The sequence below is a fragment of the Mya arenaria genome, chromosome 15 (genome assembly GCF_026914265.1).
Source record: "Mya arenaria isolate MELC-2E11 chromosome 15, ASM2691426v1".
NCBI lineage: Eukaryota > Metazoa > Mollusca > Bivalvia > Myida > Myidae > Mya > Mya arenaria.
In genome coordinates, this window is record NC_069136.1 from 1,477,116 (window position 1) to 1,499,677 (window position 22,562).

The 22,562-nt window shown below is 35.1% G+C and overlaps 1 protein-coding gene and 1 long non-coding RNA gene across 2 annotated transcripts; both read right to left on the reverse strand.

Moving 5' to 3' along the window:
- Window positions 1–348: 348 nt before the first annotated feature.
- On the reverse strand, window positions 349–18,421 carry LOC128219787 (uncharacterized). The gene is made up of 7 exons (XM_052927806.1): window positions 18,302–18,421; window positions 12,741–12,894; window positions 12,254–12,393; window positions 9,724–9,850; window positions 4,867–5,048; window positions 4,426–4,537; window positions 349–2,511 (listed from the first exon to the last, which is right to left on the reverse strand). Exons 1-7 carry the CDS (start codon window positions 18,333–18,335, stop codon window positions 2,307–2,309), a joined length of 954 nt encoding a protein of 317 aa, XP_052783766.1. The 5' UTR covers window positions 18,336–18,421; the 3' UTR covers window positions 349–2,306.
- LOC128219791 (uncharacterized) lies at window positions 7,307–8,377 on the reverse strand. Its single transcript, XR_008258662.1, has 3 exons — window positions 8,279–8,377; window positions 7,994–8,051; window positions 7,307–7,613 (listed from the first exon to the last, which is right to left on the reverse strand). It is a non-coding gene; the product is annotated as an uncharacterized LOC128219791 (long non-coding RNA).
- Window positions 18,422–22,562: the final 4,141 nt, after the last annotated feature.

Here is a 22,562-nt window from a genome sequence, read left to right on the forward strand (position 1 = left end):
TGATAAATTACGTCACAAAGTGTTCTGAGAATCAAAACTCTCAAGCAAACTCTAGTAAAAGTCCGAAGGCATGGCTATGTAAGTAGCATAGACTGTGCCATATTTCATTGGATATGATGAATAAATCTTATCTTTGTTTAAAGTTTTCATTTGAAGCAAAATATTGCCTTCCGACGTATCATTTATGACGTAATTTATCACTTGGTTTTCACACACTGAAACAGTAGTATATGCTTCTTTTTCTAACGTGATGATTGCGTAGTCGTGATATACTAAATCATCACGGATGTAAGAAAAACATAATACCCATGGGTCCTTATATTTGGAATGCAAACAAAGTAATTACGATATAGGTGTATCGTTTATTTCGACAACAAAAATAAGCATGTGACAAATATGAACTCTTAAAGCAGGTCGTCTGGTAATCGAAAGGAACACAGGTGAAAACGAAACAGCATTGCATTGACAGGGATCTAAATACCTTGACTTTGAAAAAACCCAAACTTAATTCAACGGATGGTTCAATGCACATTCAACCTGATAAACTTTTAAGAAGATACATGTGAATCTTCCGAAATTACACATAAAATGCGTAGACTTATAAACTAAAATTTCTCATCTAGAGGTCGCTCATTCCAAAATATATCAGTATGAACTAAACATATGTTAATTGGTTCTTAAAGCAACAGCTATGAAATACGAAACAGTCACACCTTAGAGGGCAATAAGTAACTAATGTAGCTGAAATGCAGCCACATATATAATATAACAATGATAATATCTTATTAATGTAGGCATTTAAATTGCATTGCCAGTATTAATGACCTAAATAGCTTGATGTTCTTCAAGTATTTGAGATAATAAGACTTGACTTTACTTGTTGACTAGACGAAAACGTATCTGACGGTATTAAGTTTAATATGCATTTACTATTCTATACCTGACTGTTTGCGACCTAGAATTGTTGCCTTTTCGTAGTTCGTAAATACATGTAGGCTTCGGGATATTTAGGCTCATAATACGTCTTTTTTTTTAAAACATCCCTCCTCCAACGTATAATTTACAAGCCAAACAATTGAATCACCATGTAAACACAAAGACCCCTTATATAAGTCAATATCTAAATTTCCATAATAATTATCCCTGATTTAACCCCTTGTCCATAATAAGATTGAGCCAATATCCAATACTAAAATGAACCAAGACCATTAAATAAACCAGCTTAATCAGTATATTTGGCAGAACTATCAGCTGATTGATTGCTGATTGTGAGGACGACAGATCTCATTGTGTCTTCACAAATACAGGCACTTGTTCCCCGCTCCCAATCAAAATCCCCACTGGGACGCCTATCCCCAATTCACCATTGATCTCAAATATTGCCCCGTTTATAACTCCGCAATATAACGTTTCAATGTTCAAAACCTTGTAAGCCCAACTGAATATTTGACATTTTTGCCTGGAGACGAGACTTAACATTTCAAGATTTTGATATTCGACTTAAAATTGTATAAGTATGCCATAACACCATTCTTATCATTTGTTTCTTAATTACATGTACTGTTAACATAGGTTTTCGCAGTAAAAACATTCCGTATAACATGTTCATATCTTACGGGTCCTCATTTAAAGCCCTCTACTCTAAAATTGCATACATAACAAAGTATTTCAATACAATACTAGTACTTAGATTTTGACAACAACTTTAAGAATCGTGTAGCACATAACTTCAACAACAAAATACATCGTTACATTTTCTTATCAACGCGAAAAACAAATAACCACTTAATGAGAAGTAGGGTCAAGCATATATTGCTAAAAAGAGTAATTTGAAACTGTGACGAAAGTTTATTCAGTGAACTTAGCTCTGTACAGAATTTGGTTAGCGCAAGTGTTCTGTGTTCTTAGTTTAAATAATGTCAATAATAATGTCAAACTGTTTCAGAACATTAAGTAATGCAAGTCACCACTTCCGGTATACATATAGAAATCATGTCAATGTATATCAAACAGATAAGTATTGTATTACAGACTACATTAAAAATGAATGTTACTTTTATATAAGTGACACATCTTGAACAAGTGAACAAAAAGAGTATATAAACGGTTACAAATTCTCACATATCCTAAACTTCAACTAGGCGAAACGAGCACATTTCAAGACCTGAATGCACAAATGCACAATCTGATTAAAATAATTCTTCATAAATCCTAATTAGGCTTGAGCATGTTGCTTTAATCAGATTGCAAAACTTTATGAGTACAGATACAATTTTGTATTCAAAGATCAAAATGCACCATCGAGTTTACAAAAGAAAGATAACAGCTACAACTACAAGCGAAGCAGTGGCAGACAGACGGACGACCGGGGCGGCGCTCGTGGAACGGTCACACGTGAATAGACTCTTCGTGAGAAAGCGGTCTCCCATGGTTGTCAGGGTGTAGTAATACCTCCTGCCACATTGCTTCACGACGGATTCTTCGAGGCACATGAGCCGGGCATCCGTGGCTCTACACAACAGAAAAGTAAATACGTCATATATTTTGTCTACTTTGGCTTACCCTAAGCCCATATTTCTCATTTTGTTTTAAAAGTCCCCTAGAAGAATAGGAAAAATACAGCTACTTTTGATTTGGTATAAATTGTGTAATATTGTCTTTTTAAAGACTTTTCACTTCAATTAAATAAGATGAACTACTCGCTGTCTGTACATGTTACATAAAATCATATTTAGTAAAGCTAAAATGCTCAATGAAATTAGATACTTAAATGAGTGAGAAATTTCGAGAAATTGGACCCTGGCTGTAAATAAGTTTGACCCCGAAAACAGATCAGTTCAGTTTACCGAAATAGATGTTTTGAGCATTATTTCACAACTGATCTTGAATAGTATATACTTTTACAGATGTTCCTCCATAAAGGTAGGAAATAAAGATATAAAACCTTAAAATGCCTGTCCACGGTGTTGGTGTAAGATACCCTGTAAATAAGCGTCACTCAAGGTATATTTATATCAAGTGTGTTTATAATTACTATATATAATTAAATTATGTATACTTAAAGTGACCTGGTACGCTGGAACTGTAATTTACAGAATTGTTTCACCAATAGTGCGAATGGAAAATTGTTGTTATGTTAATACATGTATACTGTATTTTCACACTAATAGTGCAGACATACTTTAGTTGGTATGATATTACATTTATCAGAGAATAATAGGCTTGCGCTGTAAAAAGACATTAATAGATCGACAAACAGTTTCCAGCTGCCAAGGAACAAGCATTCCAAAAGACGCCTTTCAGTCTGAGTTTTATATTCATACACAGGTAACGCTCTTCTCGACTACCGAGCGCCTGTAGCAATATATACATCAAACAGTCGAGAGAGTACTTATTTATTGAACACAATATATACGGTAACAGCTCTTTTCGACTGACGAGCACATTCATTCACAGATAACACCTTTCTCGACTGATAAGCACATCCATACACAGGTAACGCCCTTCTCAACTGACGAGCACATTCCTACACAGGTAGCAATATTCTCGACTACCGAGCACATATATACACAGGTAACTCCCTTTTTGACTGACGAGCATATTTATACACAGGTAACACTCTTCTAAACTGACGAGCGCCCGTAGCAATATTTACACCCAACGATCGACAGAGTACATTTTTAATGAAAGCATTGTAAACGGCAAGCGATCATCTCGACTGTCGAGTGCCTACCCATGAAAACAATGTTTACAGCCAGCACATATTTCGACTGACAAGCGCTTTACTCATGAAAGAAGTATATACGGCAAGCGCTCTTCTCGATTGACGACCGCCTTATTCATGAAAGCAGTATATATGGCAAGCGCTCTTCTCGATTGACGACCGCCTTATTCATGAAAGCAGTATATATGGCAAGCGCTCTTCTCGATTGACGACCGCCTTATTCATAAAGCAGTATATATGGCAAGCGCTCTTCTCGATTGACGACCGCCTTATTCATGAAAGCAGTATATATGGCAAGCGCTCTTCTCGACCGATGAGCGCCTTACTCATGAAAGCAGATATACGGCAAGCGCTCTACTCGACTGACGACCGCCTAACACATGAAATCATTATATACGACAATCGCTCTTCTCGACTGACGAGCGCTTTATTCATGTAAGCAAAACTCCATAAATATACGTCACTAACTTGTTTGTTTACATGGGTTGTGACCCGTGATGACTCATTTGAGAAACCCTTTGAAGGCACGTGATTCCTCACCCTGATACTCGATCAAGTAGATTATAATTATGTTTTCAACCATACTCGATTATGTCGTTTATATGTATTCGGACCATACTTAATCATACAAGTTATATCCTTTCCTTGACGCTAGTGATCCAAATTATTTGCTTCAAGTAAAATACATTACAAAAACATACCCGCAGCTCTTCATTTCAATTGGAGTTTTGAAGTCGGTTTTTACTTTTGACATACACTCCGTAAATGCAGTTGACTCCAAATTGTCATGTACGCACTTGTTGGTAGCCATGTCTGTTTGGAGAAGTGAAAAAAACAACAACTGTGAATGTCAAACGGGTTCCTGTAACTACTCTAAAGTATGCATATAATATTTCACTACGTGGTACAAAAGCGAATACTCTTTACCTAAACCTGTTCAATGAAAAGGCGTTCACTACTTGGAAGAATAAGTGCAAATGGAAATGAAATTCAACCAATTATGTCATTAAATTACATAGGTTGAACATTCAGAACGGATATCATCCCATATAACAGCGTCATCAACACTGTACATGTACTGACGTACATTTCGGATGACACCATCAGCATGCATTTGCATACATAGTGAAGTAATAACACACCGTCAGGGGCGTCTCTGCATCCGGTGTAGATGAACGTTTTCAGTACGTGGTACTCTGGAAAGACGAAACCATCAGGTAATTCGCCGTTGATTAAAGTAATCATCGTATCCATCTCGTCAGGGATAGTTTTACACGCTTCTTCCGTTGCAGGTGATATACAGTAGAAATGCTCCTTCATCGGACTGTTTATATGAATAATTTAAAAATAAAACCGTATGTTATTTTGGCAAACTAAACTTGGGTGCGTTTCAGATAGATTTTACGATCTGCCATTATCGTAAATTTACGATCATAATAACGACCAACTTAACGATAATCATAAAGGCGTTTCAGAAACGTCTCGTAAACTCTCCGGTCGTACGTAAAAAATAACGATAAAGCACAGCGTTAAAGCGAGTGACCCAGTCTGAAGTGAAATGACGTTACGTCATATTAACCTGATGAGCGCATCTGTCTTTTATTAATTATAATTATAGTAATAATAATAATAATAATAATAATAATAATAATAATAATAATAATAATAATGATAATTTCTTGAAGGGAATCAATTAATTAACTCTCCTTTTTATAATGATTGACACATGTTAACGAGTGCCTCTTACCGGTCGTAGGTTTACGAGCAAAATTAACGATAAAGCAGGGCACGTTGCGTCTCTGAAACGGTGCCGATCGGTACTTTTGGTCGTACTACCAAAATCAGCTAACGATCGCCTTAACGATCGTCTCTGAAACGCACCCCTGGGGTGCGTTTCAGATAGATTTTACGATCTGCCATTATCGTAAATTTACGATCATTATAACGACCAACTTCACGATAATCATAAAGGCGTTTCAGAAACGTCTCGTAAACTCTCCGGTCGTACGTTAAAAATAACGATAAAGCACAGCGTTAAAGCGAGTGACCCAGTCTGAATTGAAATGACGTTACGTCATATTAACCTGATGAGCGCACCTGTCGTTTTTATGAATGATAATTATAATAATAATAATAAATAATAATAATAATAATAACAATGAAATAATAATATTTATAATACTGATAATCTCTTGATTATCAATTAATGTAACTCTCCTTTTTATAATGATTGATACAACTGATACAAACTCGTGGTCTCTATTCTGATTAACCATCTGCTATTTATGTTACAATTGTATCTTAAGTACATCATCATCCGGGATTTTTTGTGATGGAGGCAGTGGCGGGTTCCGACTCTCCCTTTAAAATATGTGTAATTATAATGAAAATTGGACAACAACAAAATACGTTGTTTTTTCAGGCTGGTGATTGTCTTTGATAAGTGAAATATTATAGTATGCGTATAATGAATGTTCTGTAAAGTAAATGCAAACGTGCAGCATGGTGCTGATGATAGTCACGATGATGCGACGACAACGGCAATGATGATTTAATAATAATAATGCGACAATGACACTATAATGATGATGCGATGACGACGAAGAAGAATATTTTGATTATTAAAATGATAATGCGGCGACGACGACTAAGATGATGATAATAATAATGATGATGCGACGACGGCAATGATACTAAATATGATGTGACGATGACGACAATGATCATGACGAGATGATGATGCGTAGATGTTGCTGATGATTGATGATGTGGATGATGATGAAGGTGGTGAAGTTGTTGGTGGTGGTGGTTGTGGTGGGTATGGTGGATGCTGATGATGACTGATTCCAATCATCAACAACCGGCCTTAGTTTAGATAACGAGTAAAGTTCATACGTTTATGCACCAAAACTGTGACTGAGAGTTGTTGTATTGGGAAACAGTTCGAAAATACAATTTTGACTGGTTGGATTTTTTGTATGAAGACAATTCATAAATCCATCTTTATTGTTTCAATCGTTGTAATAACAGTTAAATAAACAGTATTTCAGATCCATTCAAAATACATGATAAAATCTACATTTGCAGACATGCTTCAAATACACAAAATGACTTAAAGAAATACAGCTATTTTACAAGCTCGTCTCATCAAAACACATTATTCAACAAAAAGTATCTTAACTGGTGCAGATTGCCATAGTGGTTAAGTGTTCAGAGTTTCATGCAAATAATATCTATTATCTATTTCAATCATGTTATGATATCATGTTATGATATACACTGGAGTATACACTTTATATAGCATTCTGTGTTTAAACATGAGCCAGTAAAAGTAAAAATAAATGTATTTAGAAATATCAAAAGATTCACATAATTTCTATAAAAAGATAGTATGAAGGTTTACATAATCAACAATGGTAGTGTGTATTTTATATATTATCAGTTTGAATAAATGTATCATTTAAATTTTCCTAGATAATTCAAAAGTGTTTTAATCTTTAGAGGAAACATGCACAACTGGATATACATCACAGTAGAAACTGTATAAAAATACATATATTTTTGGAAAATCTAATGCTAATGGCTTTTAAATGCAAAGTCAAACTTAAAAAAAAGAAAAAGAAATTTCAAATAATGAAGTTACACACAAATGCCTCACTGCCTATTTAACAATTTAAAGTCTTATGTTGTATTGGGATATGCAATTAATTTCAGGTTATGTTTCAATATATCTGTAGTTATCTGCTGGGTCAGGTATCTCCAGTGTATGTAGGTATAAAGTACTATTCTGACAGTCTCCTAAATCATACTGGAACCTTTATGGAGAGTATCTTGAAGACTGACTGTGAGCATATTTTAGATGTTTGAAACATTGTGATTTCTCAGTGTCCTGAAAAAAGACAAAAAGTTATAAAATATTGTTTAATACAGCACAATATAAAACATTTATGAAAACACCCTTTAATGGTTAAACTGCAAGTAACACATAATTTACATTCCCATATTTCAACTGAAATAGTTTGCATAGTTTATGAAAAATTATTGTCTTTTAAAAAAAAAAATAAGTAGAGTTTTTAAGAAAACATGAAAAACACCATTCTGGTCACATTTTATTTCTTGTTTAATGTTCATATAAGTTAAATAACAAGTATGTTAACCAGTTAACTGCTCAAAGTAAGATGCCTAACATTGTATCAATATAAATTAATCTTATTGTATTATTCATAACATTGGTTAATATCCTATTGCATTTTATCATTTCCTACCTACTTTTACATTTCCCTCCATTGCCAGCTTGAAGCATTCCTGATAGTTTTCTATCACCAGTCTGAAATAATTAACTAAAACAAATATTTAACAAGTAAAAACACTAAAAAATGAAAACATAGAATATCCATAAGCATCTGTACATAGCCTGTGCATTAACTGCAGATACATAATATGGTTTTCAGTTTAATTTCTACATAAGTCCTTATGACAATGTGTTCATATGTTGAATACACCTCCATTATTATTCATAAAACCAACATTACAATTTAATTCCCTTTTCCATACCATTATTAAACAGAGGTCAATGACGAGCACAGTATTTTCCACCAAGACCATGACACTTCTGTTGGCAATTTTCATTTCAGTTTTTATTGTACACTTGGCATCAAATGGTATGACTGAAAAAGACAAGATTTAACCTTTGTCAGTTGAAAACTCACATGTACATATACTACAAACTTCTACATAAACCATATGATACCTCACTAAAACAAGTTAATTACAAGTAAAGGTGAACTAAAATGATTACATTGTCACCCGATAGTGTTTATGGTATTAAAGTAGCCAATAATCAACTTATTTGTTGTGACAGTGTTGTTTACATTACTGTACAGTATCTATATTTACATATTTAGCATCAGTTTTAGATGTGTAAAATTAAGAAAAATAATTATGTTATATCATGACATGATAATATGGTAACACTGTTTAATAATTCACTGACTACATGCCACAAAGACCGTTAATATAACAACAAAATATGTACAGGCATTTATTTATCCGAATTAAAAACCATCCGAAATAGAAGAATTTCAAGAACATGTTTTACATGACATATTAAACAGCAATGGAACCAAATCAAATTCAACATCATATTACATGTTTTAGATGTACTCAATATCAGCACAATAACAAAATATAACAAAAAGCTTACATCTTCTACAGTTAAAATCCGTTTTTGACAGAACGGCGGAAATAGAACATTTTCCATTCAGCTATTTTTAGACATAGTTTGAAAATTCCACACCAGCGAACATGCTACACGTAATATTAAACTCTCAAATGTTAATAAAAAGTAAAAATATACTTTGATATGGAGAAAATCTTCGTCCGCCATCTTGATCGTTAAGTTAACGAGTGCCTCTTACCGGTCGTAGGTTTACGAGCAAAATTAACGATAAAGCAGGTGCACGTTGCGTCTCTGAAACGGTGCGGATCGGTAATTTTGGTCGTACTACCAAAATCAGCTAACGATCGCCTTAACGATCGTCTCTGAAACGCACCCCTGGTGTCTTAAAACGTAGAAAAATGCATTTAAACGGCGCCTAAAAGTATATAGGCAGACATAAAGTAGGAAGAAATTTTGGCGCCCGCTCTTCTTCGAATGGAATAAAGCAAAGTTTTTATCTGAACAAATACCCGAATACGCTTTATTATAATTATGTCAACAGTGTATCCTGCCAAATCGGAATCACTACCTTTAAACCCACTTTACGTGAACGATAATAATGCTGAATACAATTCAATGATTTCACAAGCATATTTTAACCGTTAAATGTAACCTCATACGTTTAAATTTAAATTGTAAATGTCTATTGTAAAATCATGAAAGACAATGCGGTAGCCAAATCCACAGGTCTCCTGTGCTCTATTATCTGACAGACTACATCTTAAAATCATTAAAATGCTTTAAAGTTTTCGGCTTTTAGGGCATGTTAAATATTTCTTACCCGCAGGACAATCCAATAAGCGGGAGGAGATAGGTCAGGTTGTTAGCCTGTCTAAAGTTTTCGTCTATACCCATGCTGGCCACCTGAGGAGCGTAAGATAGGCACGTCATCGTTTCCATGCAAACTTCTAAAATTATACATAGACAAGTCGCAAATATTAACATAAATACTGGTAGATAAACAGACAGGTTCATTTCAATCCACCAGTGTGTCAGCGGTATCGTTTGCATGCGCGGGGCTGAAATGTTTGGTTTGGTTATTAGATATATTGACACCGTTCCATTTTAATAATCTAACTAACATACAGGAAAGAACAAACACATGTAGAAAACAAGTACACTTTACTAATATCATCCTTGATATAATACGAATACAGAAGGAAGAGCAATCCTTCAACATGAAGCTTTCGGAGGTACCAGTACGTGTGTGGTTCATATCGACTTACCGACAGAAATCAGGAGGGTACCAAATTTTACGAAATTTTGTTATAAGACATTTCCGAAATACATTGTAATGCTTTTTGATTGAAAATCTGATTAAATCTTCTTTAGTAAACATTGCTCAACTTTTATTACACATAGATATGTTGCAACGGATGTATGTGTATCTATTGATCGGGATTTGTCTAAGTTATAGAGGATTCATTTGATACCATGAATACAAGTTTTACACCTAACAATATTCATATAGAATTTGGGAGTAAGACCTTGCTAATTTTCTGGAACATATTTACTTGGTTTTAAAGGGCAAGCATCTCTGATCTTGGATCTAAGGTATAATTAAAGTTTCTAAAATAGTTTAATTAGTGGTAGAGTCTTAGTGAAATTATTTTGTGAGGATACCGTTTCAACCTTTTGTGGTAATTAAGCCGAAAGTGCTGTTAATTAATAAGTTAAATTACTCATCCAGTGCATAAAAAATTGTGGATTGAATTCAATGGACATTAAAATAGTTTGTGCGCTTTTGTTCTTTGAACATCAATCTTTATATATCTATTTGTTTTTGATTTTATTTGGAATTTATATTGTAAAACTGTTAGTAAATAAATGTTGTTTTATTATTTAAAGCTGATAGCTTATTTTTCTTTTTCTTGTTGCGTTCAGTGGTCCCATCAAGGTCTTTGAATAGACTGTCTAAAATAAAACAAAAAAAACTCTTCATCGTATTCAGTGGTATATTGATTGTAATACTACAGTAAATACATCTTTAAAATACTTAAAAGCCCAGTGCAATCAGACTAAAGTACACGATCGTAGTGGTCAGTGAGAGTGTTCATTTTGATATTCTTTATCTTGCTACGCGCTAGAGCTGGGATAGTATTCAATATTGGTCTTAATTGGATCTAAGATTCATGTAGCGTATCAGATTACGAGGTATAAAAACACACCATTACGGTGAATGGAGTCAATGGTGTATGACTATGAGATTGACTTAAGTCGCATATTGAATACCACCCCAGACCTGTACAGTGAATTGAGTCAGTGATGTATGACTATAAGATTGACTTAAGTCGCATATTGAATACCACCCCAGACCTATACAGCGAATGGAGTCAGTGATGTATGACTATAAGATTGACTTAAGTCGCATATTGAATACCACCCTAGACCTGTACAGTGAATGGAGTCAGTGATGTATGACTATAAGATTGACTTAAGTCGCATATTGAATACCACCCCAGACCTGTACAGTGAATGGAGTCAGTGATGTATGACTATAAGATTGACTTAAGTCGCATATTGAATACTACCCCAGACCTGTACAGTGAATTGAGTCAGTGATGTATGACTATAAGATTGACTTAAGTCGCATAATGAATACCGCCCCAGACCTGTACAGCGAATGGAGTCAGTGATGTATGACTATACGATTGACTTAAATCGCATACTGAATACCGCCCCAGACCTATACAGCGAATGGAGTCAATGATGTATGACTATAAGATTGACTTAAGTCGCATATTGAATACCGCCCTAGACCTGTACAGCAAATGGAGTCAGTGATGTATGGCTATAAGATTGACTTAAGTCGCATATTGAATACCACCCCAGACCTGTACAGTGAATGGAGTCAGTGATGTATGACTATAAGATTGACTTAAGTTGCATATTGAATACCACTCCTGCAGACCAATTTACGGGCCTCTGCAGATGGTAACAAATTTGAGAAAACAACCTACATTTCCAATCAATGAACTCGCAGATAGACAGTCATTAAGTACTTGGCTTAATCAATAAGAAATTCAACTTTCGCTTGTGTTTATTTGTTCGTCTTCTACCACTCATCCGACAGACACTCACTAAGATTGTGAGATGACAATGTTTCAGCCAATGATGTAAGATTCTAAGACAATTAGATGACCTGAAGTAATATTTTATGATAAAGAATGGCTCGTTCGCTACCCTCACTTTGCCCATTCTTAATCATAAAATGTTTCTTCATGTCATCTAACTTTTACCTAATTTGTGTATCAGACCTATAACATTATTCAACCATACCACGGTTCCCACCTAATCCTAGCACAACCTACCGGCAGACATCTTAGAACAGGCCATTTGAAGTTCCGCCTGAGAGGGTATCCCCTTCGACCCATCACTTATATTCGCCATTAGTTCCGGACACTGCTCAATTAGGGGAAAAATGCACTCAATTGCGCTCTGTCCCTCCGGCCTGGTTGAATAGAAAAATATAGAAAAATGTGAACACAAAATACTTAATTTTACGTAATAATTGACGCTAAGAAATAAAATAAGCCACCCCATATCGCTGACAAAACCTACGTTTTTACATGGAGCCATATTGAAATAAACAGGTACATCATATCTACAGTAAATTCGGTAACGAAGGCAAATGACTTGAACATGTTTGAGTCATTGGTGAAAGCTTTGTACGACGAGGAATACGCCGCCGACGACGTCAACATAACCAAAGTTATTAAAATTATCCGCAATTAAAGAAAGGTATTGTATTTCATCCAGAAACGGACATACGTCATTGTAGCCAGACAAATCACTTACGAACAGAAGATGGTGTCAATCTGACTGGGATCCGACCCAGAACTCACTTCCGACCCGATATAGGTGAAGAAACCCTCGACACAGTTCTGCGTCGCTTTACTCGTCAAAGTGCTTTGGGGGCATTCCGCATGAGACCAGTCCACCATCAAAACGCCTGAAAAGGTGGAAGCAGATATAAAACATGATCGTGAGTATGCATACATAAGTCCAAACAGGTATTTAGATTACTCGGTCGAGTGGACAAAGACTATTGACTTGAAGGTTATGAACTTCTATCATTTATGGCACATGATAATGAAACAATTACCGTCTAGTGTAAGAATAATAAGTTTAAGCATATGTATTAATCATGTCGATCATAATGTTCGCACCATATGTCACATAATTGATGAGTTTTATTTGAGTTAGATACGTATGCAAGAAGTGCAAGTCGCCCTAGCGAAGCGCGCACTTTTGGTAATAAACATATACGCATGGATACTCTCATGTTCACAAAGGGTAACAGTTGGTGACATGCTGCAGCTAAGAGAAATTAATCCATACATAAGAGAAAATCAAGCTTGAGGTTATTCGGGCTGACACAGTTATGGTTTTTATCGAAATATTAGAGATCAATATAGCCTAGGGAAAAAAAGGGGAGTTTGTTCAGTTTATGATGTCAAACAATCTTAACATAATGCTTTTATTCAGGTCGGGACACTGCTAACCAACATTTGCTTTCGCTGTTTGGTCAGCAGCTGGAGAATATTTACATCATATCTGTATTCAACATATGCATATGTACGTATACAACTATTTCAAACAATTTATTGCACCACTGCTTAGATGGCTTCTGCTACATTTATAAAAAATACACAGACATATGTTTGAGTCGGTTTGTTCTTCATAATTAAGCTCGGGTGGATTTTAATAATCAAGTACCGGTTCAAACAAAACATTCACTTTTTATATCATAACTGCAAGCCTCTTTTGTGTCAAAATTTTCAGAGTTGGATATCCTTGAGCGGTATCATACATAACACAGTGTCTGTGAATGCATTAGAAAGAGCTTTGCGATAATATCTTTTCATTATTTATATGAAAAACTAAAGAAACAAGCACAGTAGCCAACAGTTTAAACATAAACTCCATTTAATTGCACATGGTAAACGCCAAGGACATAGAACACAAACAATCACAAACAAGAGACATGGAACAACAGCACAAAACTCCACACACAACGCTGTGCATAAACATGTACTCTATATACAAAACTAGATGTGTTTGTCAAGGATTGTACGGAACCGCCTTGGAACGGTCAGTAAAATGTAAATTTACTGTGTGTTTAAACCAGTTTGCGTGCACAGCCTCACTTTTATCCCAACAATACTGAATAAAGTAAAAAAGTAATGGTAAATTTTATCAATGTATGCATTGCCTTGAAGAAACTTAATAATAAAACAAATAGTAATACACTAATAGGTAAACCCCAAGTACTTCAATGATCATGTTTTGTCAACTCTGTCTTTTGCCGCATCTATGAAATGTTTTCTCTGTTCATTAACGCTTATACTTCTTCTTCGTAGCTCGGCTGGTTCTGTTAAAATTCATCATCCACGAGATAGTACAATGGACTATTCATTTTGTCATTGTCTCACCAAGTGCTACTTTTTTCTATGTCTTCAAAAGCAGAAAATATTTGCCGATGTATTGCTTATTTATGTCTGTTCATGTTATATTTTCTATCGAATGTTTTGTCACATGTGTTACGTGAATACATATTGTATGCACTATCCTAATATATCGTCAAGTTTTGCTTTATTTCTGTTATGTCATTTCTGTAAAGGTTTGATATGCTAGTTTCCCTTTGTACTGATAAAAGTGACTTCTGTATGTACTTTTCTTTGAACAAACAATTACGTTCATCCTTCTGATGTGAGACTCCACTGCAGTTATGACAGGGTTCGTAGTTATCTGTCTTTATATACGTTTCAACTCGTTTTAACTCACACTTAGCAACTGCGGCCTGTGTTTTTGTTATGCGTTTAATGTTGTAATTATTTCCATTTCATATGTTTAAACATATCATTAAATCGTTTAGTAGTCTGAACGTATGTAGTTGAAATCATGATAATTTTCCCAACAAGGACAATCTTAGCAAGAATGAAGATTTAAAACCCTGAATGGCTTTCATAGCGGTTACTCATTTTATTTTAATGTTATTTTGTTACTGTGTAACAAGAGAAGTTACTCTTTTGTTACTCTGGAGTTGTTTCCCTTTTGTAAGTCGGCAGAATTTTCTGTTACTATTATTTTTAAAGACATGTTTTGTTACCTTTCGGTATTTGATATACCTAAAATTTCTGCCGTAATTTTAAAAGTGTGTCTAAAGTTTTGCATTGATCACACTTACAGTGTTGAATACATTACCGGTTTCAGTTTCTTCAACAAATTGTAATGTTTGTGGAACTCTATCTAGTAAAAAGGAATCTTCACGACCATTACGATCTTATGAAGACGTCAAATTTTAACAACTTTTCTTTATTCAACGGAATGTGAAAGGGTGCATCAAAACATTATGTTTCCAATCGCAGCAGTTGAAATACGTCTCAAAATATGTCGTTTTTACCATTGAAAATACTTTCACCACAAAAGTTACAATACATATCTAAATTGTTTTGCATTGCTTTTAAGTTTAGTGCAGATGCTTCGAATTCTGCCAACGCGATGTTCAACTATCCTTCAAATGTAAGTTTTGTTTTCAAATGTATTTTGAATAGCCAAGATTCTTTTGTCAAGAAACTAGTCATTTCTCTCATCATTTTGCAGATACTCACGTATGATTGCTTTTACTTTGTCACTTGAAATCCAAGAGTTCAATGATGATGGTAAATGCTGCAAACGTTAAACACTTTTAAAATAAGTATAAGTTTCCCTTATCTTTACACGAGAATACCACATATATAACGTTTTTATTGATAGTAATGATTCTTAAGGTAAACGATAGTGTTTTTTTTCAGTTTCTCTTTTGTTACTTTGTTGTTAGTCCATAAACTCATGCTCACTATGCTTTATGTCAATTGCATCGAAATGAAACCAGTTCATCTTAGCAGGTATAAAATTGTAATAATATAAATTATTAAGACTACTGAATTTTTGTCAGTTTTCTTCATATGTAATCCGTTATTTTGAAGTCCGTTGTTTAAGTGTCACACTGTGCAGTTTTTAATGTTACTCTTTTGTTACCTAGTACAATCATTACCTACTATTTTGTAACTATCAACAATATTGAGATTATTAAATGCACAAATCAATGTCAGATATACAGTTTAACCACAAAGGTTAACCAATAATTCAGCTGCCATTGTATAATATCAGTAAGAATTACTCATGCAGGAATAACAAGGTCAATAATCCTACTCCTCTTCGATAAAGCAAGCGGAAAATAATGTGGCCCATTCACAATAATTCATTTTTCATTTGAGCGCAGTGTTGTAAATCACGGTTATAAAAGTCGTCATGACATCGACTCAGAGAAAATAACAGTTCAACAATAAATGAATACAAAAATATACATTTACCTGTATTATTTGTCTATTTATAATCATAACTATTGCATACCTAAATCTAAGGGACACAAGTCTGCTTATACTACAGTATATTTCTCTATTGTAGGTATTCTTACTGAATAATATATTTTATATATTGCTATGCCTGTAGTATTGTACTTCACTTATGAATGAACAAACATGTTACTCCATTTCGAGAGCTTATGAATCTAACCCACCCAGCATGTTGTTGTAAGAACTAAACCAACAGCATTACAATGAATATTTTTATCAAAAAAAAACAATAACAATTACTAAACATTCTATCAAATATGAACACTTGTTTTATAATGTATGTTTCAATTGAAATGATACATCTTTTATTTAATCCATAACACAGCGATTTCTGTGTCAACCAGTGATTTTCGAAACTATTAAAAGTGAAGCATGAAGTGTAGGATGTATTTGTTATGTCTACCCCACCGGTAAAAATGGCCCCATCCAAAGTGAAACTATTCTACTCTCGAGATCATTTCACTTATCTTCCTGACGTTGACAAATTACCGTTTGTGAATAACAAAATAAGGCTGTTGGCGAAGTAATTAGCATTCATATCTAATAACTACATTGTAATTGTAAAAAATGGAAATATATATAACGAAATCATCAACTATGAACGAACTCGAAGATAATCACATAGTTAATATATACAATGAATCGCTATACCTTTCCATGCGTTCAGCCCATTAGCTCGAAAGTCCGTGGATCGCAATTTTGTGTTAGCTTATATTAAAGGTTTACATTATACATGGAAATGCTCATTTGATGTATTCCTGCTTTGCTTGCAATAAATATATTATGTCATTGTTAATATTGAACCTATACTGCAAAAAATACACGTGGCATTATACTGCCGTAAGATAACCTGATAGTTGTTCGCAAAATGTGTCGTTTTAGCGACTTAATTTTCGCGATAATTTTGCAGCTATTTAGTTAGTATTCGCGTTACCTTTTTGGTACGATACATATCATAAGACTAAAACACGATTGAAAGTGCCCAGAACTGCCACCTTGTACCCTTTTTAGCTATACAAAACTAACAGTTTAACTAGTTATGGTTTCCACTTAAAAGTACCATAATGACAGGTTAACTATCTTATATTGTATAAATTATCGCGAAAAAATGTGGTTATCAAGAAACAACTTGCGAACGTTAACAGGTCATCTAACGGCAGTTATGCCACCATAGAAGGCAAATTATTTCAGGATCTTTTAAGAAATAGATAGTGTTTTTTTGTTTTGCTTTCTTATTTTAGCTTTATCTTCCCTTTAGATACTTCAAGACTTAGGTCACTTAACATAAACAATTTTAAGAAGTTTTAAAATAACTACAAATTGAAAATTGCGTATGTGTTTTAAATAGATAAAATGTCTTAACACATTTACTGTGTTATCTTGTATGGTTCAACGCGTTTATGATCTGTTATTGTGGCAGCGACTGCTAGAATTATAAATAAAAAGGAATTATAGTCCCGGGTAATAAATAAACCCCAGCACCTTTAGAGTACCGATGCATCTCAAACTTAATGGAATACTTTCCTTTACATTCGAAAACCAAGGAGATTGAGGAAGAAGATTTGGAGATTCACTCCATGCTCCTTCTTTAGACTACAGGTAAACACAGAAACTAAGGTGAGCCGTTTACATCTCACATGAATAAAACATCTCGCCTTATCTTAAACTAAATATTACAATTCATCTAAGGTTAACTAAAGTCTCTTATGAATAATGCTTTAACAGTAACAAGTATATTGTTGTTTAAAAACACCTTCACATGCAATGTAGTTCGTATGTTAATAAGAGCTGCCAAGCCTGCAAAATATACTGCTTTCGGGAACGTAAATGGTCACAAAGAAATTCTAATTCTATTCACCTTAAATTAAAATCGCTCAATCAAGAACGACAACAAAAGGTTATTTATTACATTATATAGCGCGCCATTAATTATTAATTACGAACAAAGAATAAACTTACACAGAAGCGAGGTATAAATCCAGGTTAACACCATAGTGAACAAACCACAACATCACTGAACTAGAAATGAATTGAGTAACGCGTTCTGACTTGAAAATGAATGCTTTAAATGAACGCTTGGGTAAACCACAAAGAAACATGCATTTAAATTTAGAGTGATGAAATGCATAGACAGTGAATAAGCCTTTCTTTCGTTTTTCATTGTCAGAGATATGTCGAGTACAAATAATTGAAAAATATATTTCAGAAATTGTTTGATACTCTACTGCTGGGTTGAAGTGATTTAAATATAAAAAAATCTTGTACAATATGAGTTTTACGCCATTTTAAGGTAGGATGCTATGGATATTGAAATATAATTTCTTACAAAAGTGGATGTAGAAATACACGGTGGTGGATGCTATGGATATTGGAATATAATTTCTTACAAAAGTGGATGTAGAAATACACGGTGGTGGTGTGTGAGGAGGAAGTAATGTTCATGTAAAAAACTACAGAACACGCGAAATCGTGTGAGTTGAAGGGATACGTCTCTGGTTTCAACATAAAAATGGTCTCAAACGACCGGGTAATTTTTATTAAGCGCATGCTTAAAAGAATAAAGCGATTGTGATTCCCTAGTTGCATCAGGCAGAGAGTTCCATAACGATATGGTTAAAGGAAGAAAGGATGAAACGAATTGTTGAGAGTTACACTGAATATTGCGTAGATTGCGAGCGTTTCTTAATCTGTATGTTGTTACATCACCAACAAATGATGGAAAAATGTTGTTTAGATAAGAAGGTTCAAGTGAAAGGTGCATTTTAAAGAGTAAACGAACCTTGTGTTGTTCGATTTAAGATTGTTCTTTAAGATAGCACAAACGTGTGCGAGTTTTTATTGTCGAGGGACCTCACCATGCTGCATTGAACGATAGAACAGCCCTGCTAAAGGAGTTGAAAGCTCTTTCGAAACCTCGTACCGTTTACAAGATCTTGTCCAGAGGCTTTACCGTTCTTAAAGAGCCGAATTTGAAGAGCGTCAGACAGTTCCTGTGGAGTAATAACCATGGCAGATAATAATTCACTTTTACGACGACGGAAACGAATTTCGTTGGGAAACCATGGAGGGAGTGATGTTCGAATAGTGAATGTTTTGTTTGGGATACATAATTCAAAGGAAAAAAGACTTGTTAAGTATATATGGCTGCATGGACACCAATATCCTGATTTAAGTATTTATTCCAGACCAATAAAGAAATCTTATTACAAGGACGTTCATAGTTTCCATCCGAGTTTTTCCATATTGTTCGCTTAAACAAAGTGTTACCTGCTTTATTGTACTTAAAACAACAACAATTTGGACAATGATAACGTATTGACTGGTCGAGAAAAGGTTCACCAACTCCAAAAAATGGAATTAGCTCAAGTGAGGAGACTTAAATGAGGTCTATGAGTCATTGAGAATTTTCTATTGCTTCATGAATAACTTGAGAAAGGCCATATTTCAAGGATGTTTTTGATTTTCTGTATGATTGAATGCTTAAATTGATGAAGATTAAAGTCACCAGTAACAGGAATATCTTTAATTCAAGTATCAAACGCGAGACCAATTGACTGGTTAATGAGATTCAAAACTATTGCGTTTGCATTAGGTGGTCGATAAAATAAATCAAGAGGTATATATGCTTATTTCTATCTATGATTTCAAGCAAAATAACTTCGATATCACCTAGTTCAAGATCAGTTCGACGAAATGCTGTTATGTTGTCCTTGACATAAACTTAGACCCCCACCATGGCTGTCAGAAGGACGATCTCACCTAATAAGGGCATACTGTAGTTAGGAAAAGTATGTCGTGAGATACAACACTGTCGTTCAACCATTTCAGTGAATGCCAGTACATCAAAGTGATTTAGCTGAGCAAAAAGAATATCTCTTTTCTTTATGAAACATTGTAGTGAACCATGAATAGATTTCAGTCTGATAACTGGTAGTTCGATGAGCATGTTGAGGAAGAGAATGAGGGACACGGAGTTTCTGGATTTTCTTGAATGTCGCCAGAGAGGATTAATAACATAATTAACCATGTCAACAGTTCAAAAAGATTTAGGATATTTAGACCTTTAGTTCGTGTTTATAGTATCAGAACAGTCCCACGCGTAGCATTTATGTGCAAATATCGATGTTCATGTTATTGCTGTATAAAAAAGGATATGTACAGTGGTATCCCTGAGTACTGAGTGACAATGGAGGGTTCAGAGAAGAACGGAAAGGGGGTAATGGAGGTCGGAGGAAGAATGCGGTGGTGGGAAAAGAGTAGTACACATTTTATGATATGCTATAATAAGGGGGTAAAAGGTTTCCCGATGGAGAAAACTTAAACGAGTTGATGGGATGTTGAATTTACATGAACGGTATGTATATGTGATTCAAGGGTAATGATTACATATGATCTTTTTTACACGGTGAAATGAAAACAGCAACCGATACATGCACTTTTTTACATGTAATCCAGGCTAATGCTTCAAATATGATGAATTTCAAAAAGGATACAAACTATTTAAGACACGGCGTAATCCTTTTAAATGTGAACCAAGGGTTCTGATTTAAATATGACTGCATTTCAAACATAGCAAGATAAAGCAATGTAGAAGAATACATATATTTTTTTGAAAAAGATATATATATAATATTGATATAAGACAAATTTTCAGATATTTATGACAAATATTATATGTGTGGCAATGTCAATATCAGGTTAGCTCCAAGGCTTAATACATGTTAGTGCAAAGCTTCATTTAGCTTTATGTGTTGTGAACTGAACTAAAATGTCACTGTCTTTCATTTTTCCCGGGGACGAAGTTACGCTGAGGAAACAGTGCGATGAGAAAGATTGATGTCCTTTGGCGCAATGCCTGACCCGACGTCCTTGGCAACATTAAGAACGAGATCGTCAGTGATCTCGCCCTTCTCTTCGGGAACGTTGCATACTCGGACGTTGTGACACCTGTTGTATTATTGCATATCTTTCTGAGTGGTTCATATGCACACAATGCCAGACAGAATGTTGCTTTTAATGAGTGCACATGTACGCTCAATGACCTGACAGACATAGTGTACATTTAAAACCAGCGGCCCTGTCTGCAGGCACTGTTTGGCGGAAAGACTGTTCCTTTGATCCGGCAGCACTGTAACTAGTTGTTTTTTTAATCTGACAGACTTGGTGAATACACAGGCACTCTTTGTACGGAGAGACCATTCCTTTAATCCTGTGGCCCTGTACTGGATGTGCGACCCGAAAGAAGTTTCCTTTTAATCACGACTCTGCACTGAGGCGCTCTATGACCTGACATACAATATCTTTAAACCAGCGGCCCTGTACTCTGTCGATCTATGACATGACAGACGTTACACTAAAACGAGGTGCCCTGCACTGAGGCGCTCTATGACCTGACATACAATACCTTTAAACCAGCGGCCCTGTACTCTGTCGATCTATGACATGACAGACGTTACACTAAAACGAGGTGCCCTGCACTGAGGCGCTCTATGACCTGACATACAATACCTTTAAACCAGCGGCCGTGTACTCAGTCGATCTATTACATGACAGATTAAACGCTAAACCGAGCTTCCCTGTACTAAGGTGCTCTATGACCTAACAGACAATTCCATTTAACCAACGGCCTTGTACTCAGTCGATCTATGACATGACAGGCTATACACTAAACCGTGCTTCCATGTACTAAGGCGCTCTATGACCTAACAGACAATTCCATGAAACCAGCGGCCGTGTACTCAGCCGATCTTTGTCATGACAGACTTTACACTAAAACGAGTTGATCTGCACTGAGGTGCTCTACGACCTAACCGACAATCCCATTAAACCAGCGGCCATGTACTCAGTCGATCAATGTCATGACAGACGTCACTTAAACGAGCTGCTCTGCACTGAGGTGCTCAATGACCTAACAGACAATTATATTAAGCCAGCGGCCGTGTACTCAGTCGATCTATGTCTTGACAGACTTTACACTTAAACAAGTGTATGACATGACAGAGAATACACTTGAACGAACTTCCCTGTACTAAGGCGCTCTGTGACCGGTCATACAATAACCTTTATCTAGCGACCCTGTACGTAGGCGCACCATCAACTGTCATACTCTACCTTTACACCATCCACCATGTACTCAGTCGCTTTGTTGTCTTACCGGCTATATCGTTAAACAAGAGGTCAGGTACCCAATTACTTTATGATCGGACATACTACACCTTTA

Bases quoted from the DNA above. Each gene is read 5' to 3' on its own strand.
- LOC128219787 (XM_052927806.1), bottom strand. From the start codon at position 18,335: ATGGTGTTAACCTGGATTTATACCTCGCTTCTGT. The intron at 12,895-18,301 runs GTAAGTTTATTC...CCACCTTTTCAG, and splicing joins GATTTATACCTCGCTTCTGT to GCGTTTTGATGGTGGACTGG. The intron at 4,538-4,866 runs GTGTGTTATTAC...TTCTCCAAACAG, and splicing joins ATGCAGAGACGCCCCTGACG to ACATGGCTACCAACAAGTGC.